General features: G+C 39.1%; 1 protein-coding gene across 1 annotated transcript in view; it reads left to right on the top strand.

Annotated features, from left to right (window-relative positions):
• Window positions 1–9,559, top strand: part of LOC111344026 (O-acyltransferase like protein) — a 22,965-nt gene extending 13,406 nt beyond the window's left edge. Inside the window, 9 exon segments of the mRNA XM_088752961.1 lie at window positions 2,389–2,597; window positions 3,356–3,468; window positions 3,692–3,869; window positions 4,622–4,701; window positions 6,423–6,518; window positions 6,627–6,741; window positions 7,650–7,857; window positions 9,114–9,256; window positions 9,424–9,559. Of these exon segments, the coding sequence (XP_088609087.1) occupies window positions 2,389–2,597; window positions 3,356–3,468; window positions 3,692–3,869; window positions 4,622–4,701; window positions 6,423–6,518; window positions 6,627–6,741; window positions 7,650–7,857; window positions 9,114–9,256; window positions 9,424–9,540 (1,259 nt within the window). The 3' untranslated portion in view covers window positions 9,541–9,559.
• The last annotated feature ends 1,547 nt before the right edge of the window (window positions 9,560–11,106 follow it).

Below are 11,106 nucleotides of genomic sequence, written 5' to 3'. Positions count from 1 at the left end.
GCACTAGTATCGCAGAGGTCAGTGGTTCGAGTCCCGTACAGGCCTGAAATTTTTTTCAGGTCTGATTTTCACTATTGCTCAAATAGTGCTTTACTGCGAAGGATCGTTCTCATATACGTCTCATAACCGCAGTTCACACATATGTTTCATATGTTTGTTGTTGTTTGATTTATCATCTACGGGTTTATATCGAATTAATTTGATGGCCTGCTCCCAATTGGCTTGTTAGCTCAATTGGTAGAGCGCTGCACTAGTATCGCAGAGGTCAGTGGTTCGAGTCCCGTACAGGCCTGAAATTTTTTTCAGGTCTGATTTTCACTATTGCTCAAATAGTGCTTTACTGCGAAGGATCGTTCTCATATACGTCTCATAACCGCAGTTCACACATATGTTTCATATGTTTGTTGTTGTTTGATTTATCATCTACGGGTTTATATCGAATTAATTTGATGGCCTGCTCCCAATTGGCTTGTTAGCTCAATTGGTAGAGCGCTGCACTAGTATCGCAGAGGTCAGTGGTTCGAGTCCCGTACAGGCCTGAAATTTTTTTCAGGTCTGATTTTCACTATTGCTCAAATAGTGCTTTACTGCGAAGGATCGTTCTCATATACGTCTCATAACCGCAGTTCACACATATGTTTCATATGTTTGTTGTTGTTTGATTTATCATCTACGGGTTTATATCGAATTAATTTGATGGCCTGCTCCCAATTGGCTTGTTAGCTCAATTGGTAGAGCGCTGCACTAGTATCGCAGAGGTCAGTGGTTCGAGTCCCGTACAGGCCTGAAATTTTTTTCAGGTCTGATTTTCACTATTGCTCAAATAGTGCTTTACTGCGAAGGATCGTTCTCATATACGTCTCATAACCGCAGTTCACACATATGTTTCATATGTTTGTTGTTGTTTGATTTATCATCTACGGGTTTATATCGAATTAATTTGATGGCCTGCTCCCAATTGGCTTGTTAGCTCAATTGGTAGAGCGCTGCACTAGTATCGCAGAGGTCAGTGGTTCGAGTCCCGTACAGGCCTGAAATTTTTTTCAGGTCTGATTTTCACTATTGCTCAAATAGTGCTTTACTGCGAAGGATCGTTCTCATATACGTCTCATAACCGCAGTTCACACATATGTTTCATATGTTTGTTGTTGTTTGATTTATCATCTACGGGTTTATATCGAATTAATTTGATGGCCTGCTCCCAGTTGGCTTGTTAGCTCAATTGGTAGAGCGCTGCACTAGTATCGCAGAGGTCAGTGGTTCGAGTCCCGTACAGGCCTGAAATTTTTTTCAGGTCTGATTTTCACTATTGCTCAAATAGTGCTTTACTGCGAAGGATCGTTCTCATATACATATGTATATATTGTAGAAAGTTTATAAATTTCGAGGATGGACAACTTCTAACGTCAAAAATATAAAAAATTTTAATAAAAAATGTTTGGTCCGAGACCTTCTTCAGTTATTTACAACTTTCGATCGAAGTGCTAATGATTACGTAATTACAGAAAACGACTAATGAAGTGGTGCTAATAAGAAGATAACTAAAAACCTAATTACAGAGAAAGCAATGGACAAAATACAAGAAACAAACCCTAAAAACTAGGAGATAAGAATACTAAATATGTTAAAATAGTGGCGTAACCAATTGCAAAGAAGCAATGCGGCAAGCAGAGAACGGGGAGGCCCACTTTTAACTAAAACTGTAAACCGTAACAAAATCCCAAAACAAGGCCTTTGGAGCCCGAAAGGGCAAATTAGCAACAAAATCCCTGGAGGGGCCCTTAAATGATACTAATAATAATAAGATCCCTTGGCAGGGCCTCTGAGCCCAATCCACACCTAAAGGGCCGACAAAATCCAAGAAAAGGACCTTTCAACGATCAATTAGTAGCGCCTAATATAAGATGGAAAATTAATTATAAAAAATTCTATTTTTTGAATGAAATTCCTTTCTTTTATTCAAACCATGGAGTGCCAAAGAGAACAACTGAGCATTCCAATAAGCCTCTTTTGTGACTAAAAGCCTATCGATCTCTTCAGAGCCACTTGGGGCCTGTACCTGATCAATGCATTGATCAGGTACAGGCCCCTAGTTTCTCTCTTTTTTTATTTCAAAAGTTGTAAATAACTGAAGAAGGTCTCGGACCGAAACGTTTTTTATTAAAATTTTTTATATTTTTGACGTCAGAAGTTGTCCCTCCTCGTAATTTTTAAACTTTCTACGTTCGTGTTTGCTGTGAGGTTTGGACTGCGAATCTTTATTGATCCTCCTGGCGCGGTGCACCTTTGTTGGCCTGAGAGTTCCACTAACGACCTATGTATATATTGTATATATTATATAGGAATTTTATGGTTTTTAATTTTTTTTTTTAATATTCCCTAACACAGACTGGATGACTCGATTCTTCATGTGTTTTTCATTAGTTAAAAACACAAGTTTTATAATGGACACCAGTAACTCTCCTGGTAATCATATCACTTCACTGCATGGTATAAGAGTACTAAGCATGTGGTGGGTTATCTTGGGACATTGCTATGTCATGCTACATTTTTCCCCAGTGAGTAAGTATCCGCCAAATCAACCACCTTTTATCCCATGACCTCAATACTAAGCACTGTGGTTGGACGTTGCTCATGATCTATCAAAGTTTACTTAATTAGCCAAATTATACCCGAATTTTGATTAGTTCTTACTTATGATCTAGTGGAGAGCATAGGTGACATCACCATTAACATTAGTCTTATTCCTTACTGTTTAAAACGAATGCATCCCGTGTTGTCGAGGGACCTTAATCAAACCGCGATGACGACGGAAACGAGGACGTATTAAAAGATTTGGGAAGAACAATAGCTGAGCACGTGCGTTTTAAAACTTTGTTCATCTCGAGGCCATTATCTGCAAAACAGCAACGCGAAATCGTCAAATTTTGGCTCGTCTGAGAACGGAAACTCCGACGGCAAATTATTTAAGTTTTCATTTGGAACTCAACACTGCTCACAGACATTATGCTAAAGTTAAGATGTGGTGCTGTTACAGACAATAAACATATCAATATATCCAGCCATTTGCGATCGAAATTATGACTAAAAGTATAAATTCATTTTTTACTCGAAGTTTTCCAGACTGCTTGAGAACATCCGATCAAGATGTTTCCGACAGAGATGCAGTTATTGTTCTGAGCTCAATTCCAACCAATTAGTCTCGCGCTAACCAAGCAAGCAGTATAACGAATTCAAATTATAAGATCTAAATCAAGAATCTTAAAGAACCAATTTACACAGTCTATGCCTAAAATTAGAGTCACTTGACTAGAAAAACATTTTGGAAGCCTGATTGAGGTATCGTGATTGCGAGATTTCGTCCTTAATTTGCAGTGGCCTCCTAGTAACGTATTTATCGCTGCGTCACATGGACAAAAACAACGGAAAGTTGCCACTCTTTCACTACTATTTTCATCGCTTCTGGAGGTGGGTATTTCTTACTTCCCTCTTCTTCCGACAAAACATGTTGCGTTTCAATTTTAACTTACAAAGTCATACTTAGTCAAATAAAGAAAATAGGCTAAAAAGCAGAAACAAGCGTAGAAGCGGGTGCGCAAAGAACGAAAAAGAAATGGTGTGAAAACCATCACAAATCACGGCATTTGCATCATTTATCTTCCGAGATTATGTGATTACAATCTTTTTACAGGTTGACACCAACTTACATGTTTGTAGTGCTGTTCTAAGATAAATTACATGGATTTCTTGGCAAGGGGCCTTCTTGGTTTTTAGCACAAAATAACTCACAATGTGACAAGTGCTGGTGGACGAATCTTCTCTATAACAACAACTTCTATCCCAAGAAAACTAACAATGGGTATGAATCGGTGAGGCATTCAGCTATAAGTAGAAACATCTCATTTGTGCCACGAAACACCAACTGTCATAAAGCAGTTTTCGACCGTTTAGCGAATCATGGCAAAGATTTACGTCATGATTACCGTCGGCCTATCAGACTTCAATTTTTTAACATCAAACTTCAAAGTTTTCCCATTTTGCATTGCCTGCCCACTTGAGAAGGTCTTTCTGCTTGTTGATGATGGTCGGCAATGGTGTTTGCGTTAAAAAACAAGGCAGAAATTTCAGGTGTGGTGTACCCCTATCCACTGACTTAAGAAATCAAGTGATAGAGCTCGCATAGCTCCATTGTGTTTTTCTCTTTCTTTTTGCCTGGCAGCAATAAATGCATAGCGCTACCATGCATTGGGAGAGAATACCTTCAACTTTTGCTCTCAAAACATTGTTGTTATTACGTGCGTGGAAGCGTAGATACAATAGACGTTAACCAATGACCGCTCAAAGTTAAAACGGCAAATCATCAAAAAACGCTGGAAAACGCGGACGACCCAATGGATTGCCATATAGCTCTGTCTGATTGGTTAGAAGATTGCACGAGTTTTGTCGACCAATCATAAAAAATTTAAAAAATATATATCGGATTAGTTTCGACACTCAGTTTAAAATTGCACGATTGGTGGAAGATTCAATTTCATGGAACCATGGTAAATTAAAAGGTGTCACTTAGAACCTCTGAATAATTTTTTAATAACATTAGATTTGTCTCCTTTTTACTCTGCAGTGTATGAGTTGGACATGGTACTTAGCTGATGATATGCAATTTTACATCATTGCTCCTGTGATCCTGTTCATAACATACAGGTGAATGAACTTTAACACCATCAGGTCTTGCAGTCTTCTATTACATAATGTAGGTAATCCTACTTTCTTTAGCAGCTGTTCGTATGTTGATACACTGTCCATGAAAACCGCTCTCAGTCCTTTTTCCTGTATCCTCTCCAATTTCCGCTGGTCAGATGCTCTAAGGAATAGCCAAACAAGTGAGCAATAGTTTAGCTTCGGGATAATTACCACTTTAAACAGATGTAACTTCGTCCTTCCTGGAACTAGGTTCTTCATCCTCGAGAGGGCACCAATTTTGCAGTTTGCTTTCCTACAGACTTGTTGAATGCACCAAAAATAAGTTTATTATATATAAGGAATCCTAACAGCGTTCAAGAACTTGTGCATTCCATGTCTTCATTGTCAATGACAATCTGCGCCTGTTGCGTATTCTTTGCTTTTGACGCTAGAAACATTGCCTGATATTTGACTTTGTTTGCCAGCAAGAAATGATCTTTATACTAGTCGGAAACAATCTTAGTCTCCTTATTTAACAGAGTAACAACGTCTTCAATCAGCTGATGAGAGGCACATATTTGATGGTCGGCTGCGTCTATAGAAAGATCACAGTTCTTAATACCAAAACTTAAGTGATTCTGAAACATGTTCCACAGCAAAGGTCCGAAACATGACCCTTGAGGGCAGCCTTTTCAGATATCGTGCCAAAAACTGTGGCAAGGTTAACCCTTCCCTGCCGGTCTTGAAAATACGATCTTAGGAGAAGTAATGACAAATCAGAGAAATTATAGGCTTGCAGTTTCTTGACCATGAGCGCCGGAAGGAGAGAGTCAATGCTTTGCTGCTATCAGTAGAAATGACCCCCACAAACTTTCCTTTGTCAATGGCCAGTCTCCAATCTTCTATGAGTTTTATTAGGGAAGTCTGGCAGTTGTGACCCTTTCTGTAAGCTGATATATTTTGAGAAAGACGTGAATCTACCTTGGTTACCTTTTGCTTGCTTAGCAGCAGTTCAAAGACTTTATTTACGGCATTTAACACTGTTACGGGTCTGTAGTTATTCTTCCCCATTTTGGAATTTTTCTTGAAACAGGTACTCAATCCCCTCTCTTTCATCTCTTGGGATAATACCCAGATATTATTGATAGATTAGACATTTTTGTCATTGATGGTGCAAGTTCCATTGCGGCTATCTTCAATATTCTCTGCGGTATTAAGTCAGGACCAGTGGACTTTGAAGAGTTAGGGCCATCTAAGGCTTTTGTAGTTTCGTCATAAGAGATCTCTGTAAATGTGAACGTATCGGTAGACGGCCGGTTGTTTTCAATGTTTGTGACACTTGGATGGGCTATAAAATCGTCCTCTGTTAAAGATAATTTGGATTACCACCAATATCGTTAGCTACAGTAGCACAATAACCAGCAAACTCTTCCTAAATTACGTTTTAGTCTTTAGCCACAGTTCCGTTCACATTCTATAACATACGATCATTATCGGAGGCTCCATTTCCGTTTGCCAAAAGAGGTTTGAAGATTTTGAAGAATTCCCGATTTTGAAGACTACAATAATGATCTTAATTCATTTATTCCTGCAACGATTACAATATTTTCGGGCAGCGATTCACCTGCGAGTTGTTCGGAGGTAAACAGCAAAGAATATTTGGAGTTTGAGTAGCCAATCAGATCACGCCTTCCACTATTTTAGTTAAGACTTATTATTATCTTTATCATTATTAATTTCAGGTTTCACCTGCGAGGACTGCTTGCCATTGTCGCTGTATTGTTGGCTGCCAGTTTTTTCATTACAGCCACCATTTATTCTTCTTATGATCTCACGGGGTTAGAATCTTTTCTTTGCTTGATATTTAGTCCTTTGGTAAGTTGTTTCATCCCATCAATATGACTGAACAATACTTTGTAATATATATTTGTGCTATTCCGTTGCAGTGATGATTACGACCTTGTATACACCAAACCATACTGTCGTATCCCTTCATACCTTGTTGGTATGGTGTTGGGATATTTGCTTTATAAGGCAAAGGACTGGAGGCTCCCTACAAAGGTATCGCGATCATTACGGTATATCCGCTCTCCTTTGGCACGTCAAAAATCTAGTAAAGCGTATTTTGGCTGATTGTGTAAGACCAAAACCATGCACCTTTGTCACAACGGCAAATGAGAAAGAATCGGAAAGATGATTCAAGGGGCCAATAAGCTAGCCTGTTGAAAGCAATCATTTGGTAAAACGGAGCGAATTAGTTAAAAAAAAAATATAAAACGCGTAAGTAGAGACGGAGTGACAAAGCGGGGAAGGTTTGAAAACTGACTAGTCTGTTGGTTTTTTATTAAAATTTCTATATCTTTGTCAGTGACTAACAAGGAACACTGGTATCGTTTGAGCCAGAAGGCTTCAAATTATCAATGAAAGATCCTTTTTTAACAAGTCGTTAACAGAAAATTCCACTCTTTGACTTATCATGGAAAATCTAGACAAATAATTTTAAAATACTAAAGTTTGCAGATGTCAAGCACTCGAATGAGGGTTTCCAGTCTTCAAAAAGATGTCGATACTGCCATGAACAATGCAGTTGCTGAAGACAAAGTACAAGAAGAAAGTTTCAGATTTTCCACGTGTGACGACCAAACTGCTGTTTATAACTGTTAGAAGAAGATTCGGGAAAACTGGCTAGGCTTTGTGACACAACTTTCCAGGCACAAATACAAACAAAATAGCTTAGGCAAGTTCACGCTTCGAGTTAATCATCTCATTTGGAAAATAAAAAGGAGTGAATTCATGTTCCTTTAAAAATTTGATATTTTGGGGGATGTGTCACCCATTCTCCACTTATCCTTGCCTATTTCCTCTATTCTCTATTCCATAGCTATGTAACCAATATCCTAGAGTTGAAAAATCAGTAGTGGGTGTTCATGAATCCTTTTGATGATCACTATTTGTTGCTCTTTGTCAAGTTTGGCAAGTACGTGTTTAATGTGACTGGCTGGTGTCTGGCCATCATCCTCGCTATGTCCACTTTGTATGGCAAATACCAGACTGTAAGAGAGGACAATCCTCAACCGTTCTCTCGCACCCAATCCATCTCATACGGGACCTTTTCACGATTTACGTGGAGCCTGACAATTGCCTGGGTAATTTTTGCGTGCCAACGCGGGCTCGGAGGTAAGTTAACGGTTCGTTGTTAACAATGGCGATTTGCAATTTTTGCACTCGTACAAATTATTGTAGGATATTTAGGTGTACTTTGGCAAATTACTGGCTAAAAGGAAAGAAACTCATCGCCAAAGTTCAACTGATGCTCATGTAGAATGTCACTTAGCTTTAGAGGTGGAATGTAGATTAACGGACTTAATGCGGTGGACATTGACAGGCCCTTCTTTCTTGCACGTGATATAGTTTGCATGCATCGACAAATTTTGTTCCTAAAGAAGCTTATGTGAGCAGCGAGGAGCTCATTTCAAATTGCTACTGTCAATTACGATATATTCAACCAATCAGTCGCCAAGATGTTTTACTTCTGGTGTACACAAGAAACCTACCTCCTTTCTTGACAATGGAAAGTTATAAATTTGTTTTTCATCGGTATAAATCAAAGGAAACATGCTATCCTATAAACAGAAGCATGTGTTTTAGAAAATCTTAAAAACAGGAAGGTAGGCCTAGACCGGTAAACAGAACACATTTTCGTTCTTATTTGCACCTCACTAATGAAGGCGATTCTCATGTTGAATTTCTCTGAATAAACGTGCTAATTGATAGGACAATAAAAACTCTACATGAGAACGTGTCCATTTTTTGAGTCACATGCATGATTTGGGCCTCGTAGACGTCATCAAAAGGCTTGCACTCCCTCTCTACAACTACTGTCTAGATATTTTTAGGTAAGAGCAAAGTGATGTTGAGAAAAAGAGGCGCGGCGGCCTCATGGTGCGCTCGACTCCGGATCGAGTGGTCCGGGTTCGAGCCCTGGCCGTGAACATTGTGTTTTGTTCGTAGGCAAGACTCGTTACTCTCACAATACCCATCTTCACCCAGGTGTTTAAATGCTGGGGGGTAACCCTGGGATAGACTAACATCCCAACCAGGGGGGAGTAGAAATACTCCTAGTCGCTCCTTGCTACGAAAATCGCTGGCCTGATGAGCCACTTGACTCATAAACAGACTTTACCAATGTAGAGGTCTTACCAACGGCTTAATTAGATAGTGGTGAGGGGAAGGGCGTTAAAGTTCAATTAATGCAGCTAAAAGACTGGTCAATAATTATCCCGTCATAAAACTCTAAGCTTTGTGAAATTCTTATGATCCCGGCTCCTTCCTCTCTGAAATCCACGCGGTCATAAAAAAATTACTCAACACCCCTTAGGCGATGTATAATTACTAGTTCCTTACCCCTTCTTCCACGTATTTTCACTTTGAAGGTTTGGTGAACAAGATTCTGTCGGCCCGTTTCTGGATTCTTTTAAGCCGTCTGAATTACTGCAGCTATCTCGTTCATTTCGTTGTTCTTTTGAACCTGTTATGGTCAAATGAGTTTGTTTGGACTTACTCTGACGTTCACATGGTGAGTAACATACTTATAAATTCTCAGCCTCAAGTTATCCTAGCAACTTTGTCGCATTAGAAATTAATTCAGTATTTTGATGGCTTTAAGAAGGGTCATTGCACCTTCCTCCAACGAAGCACTAAAATGATGATTGATTCCAAATCTCTGATTTTGTATTTCCTCAGGCCTATCGTTTTGCAGGCGTCACGAGCTTAACATATGGAGTAGCATTCATATTGTCTGTTTGTGTGGAAGTTCCAGCCATGCAGCTAGAAAAACTGATCCTCAATAGAAATAGTTGAACAGTGACGTCATACAAATGTTCAACAGTGTGTCTACTGATTACTTGCCTGTAATTTCATTGATAAAGAAACTGGATTTCCACAAAAAGTCTTGTTAAAATCCCACCCCTCCTAAATGGGTGACTAAATGATTTGTGATGAAGTCGTCTGTAAGCTTGGCCGTGATGGCAGTAGTTATTCTTTGTTTTGTTCACGGTGGAGTTGCCGGTAAACACCGAAAGAAGTGTACGTAAAAATGAAGAACCAGAGCCACACAAGATATTTGTGACGATCGCAGGTCATAGCTGACAGTAGACAGGTGTACAGCAAGGGAAGAAGAAAGGTTCACTCATTTGCATTCATCAGCGAAACAAATTGGAATTATCCTATGTAACTGTAAGTTCACTGATTATCCAACTACACACCTTAGAGTACAAATAACGCCGTGGACGAATACAAACATCACGCGATATTTGTGCTCCAGAGTTCTGGTTAGACAGGTTTTCTCGCATCGCGCAAGTGAATTGGATTGAAGTTAAGAAAAGAAAAATGGCCGACAACTTGAATCATACTTCTGACGAAGAAGAGTCATAATGGCTGGCAAATAAAGATACAAGTTTATTAGATAAATCGAACGAAGACAAACGACTAGACGACCAGGAAATTTCTTCATTTATTGAAGAAAACAGAATCAGCAACACGACAACGCGCCAATTCCGTTCCGCTTCGCATACTTCTGTCACGCACTCCCCGTATACATAGTTAATCGAGGCCGTATATAAATATCTGCGAAATTCGCCCGCACTGAAATAACAATTTGGCATGTTGGATAATAAATGACTTATAAGATGTTTTGTTGTGTAGTATCGCTGAGTATTTTTACTCGTTACTTGTATTTTGACGAGCCCGTAGGGCCCGTAGGGCTCGTCAAAATACGGCACAAAATAATGATTTAGAACAAAGGGTCACCGGAGAAAAGAAAGGAGACGTTTGGGAAAATCGAGTTATAGAACATTTTCATAGTGTATAGACTTGACAATTAATGAGAGAGAAACTTAATGCGAATGAACGGATCATTGTCATCTCAATGAAGTGTGCCATATGCCTTTTGTCGTCCACTTTTTGGTTTTATTTCTTCGATGGTTTGGATTCAAACAATATACCAATATTTTTAGAGATTCATGAGTCAAAACAAATCTGTGCTAAAAAACTTTTACATGTCCGACCTGTCCTTAGAGAGGCCACCTTTAACTATGTTAAACAGGAAGGATATTGGATACACTATCCGAGCCGGAAATTTTTCTCGTTTTAGTTTTCTTTCATCAGAGAGCAAAACAATTGGAAGTCTGACTAATCATGAGACTAATTGTGACAACCGGTTAAGCGTCATTTATCTACAAAACAACGACATCAACAACGACATGAACAGCGACATTTTCTATGCTATTATTCAATAGTTGCAAAAGTTTGCGAGGTGTGCAGCGATTAATGGCATAAGTTTTCTGAGAAATTTCTATCAGTGGTATTCCATCTGGTCCAGGATATTTCTTAATGTTCAAATAAGATTACATGTTGAAGTGGAGCCTC

Source organism: Stylophora pistillata, chromosome 3, assembly GCF_964205215.1.
Source record: "Stylophora pistillata chromosome 3, jaStyPist1.2, whole genome shotgun sequence".
Classification (NCBI taxonomy): Eukaryota; Metazoa; Cnidaria; class Anthozoa; order Scleractinia; family Pocilloporidae; genus Stylophora; species Stylophora pistillata.
This window is presented reverse-complemented; position numbering and strand designations above follow the sequence as displayed.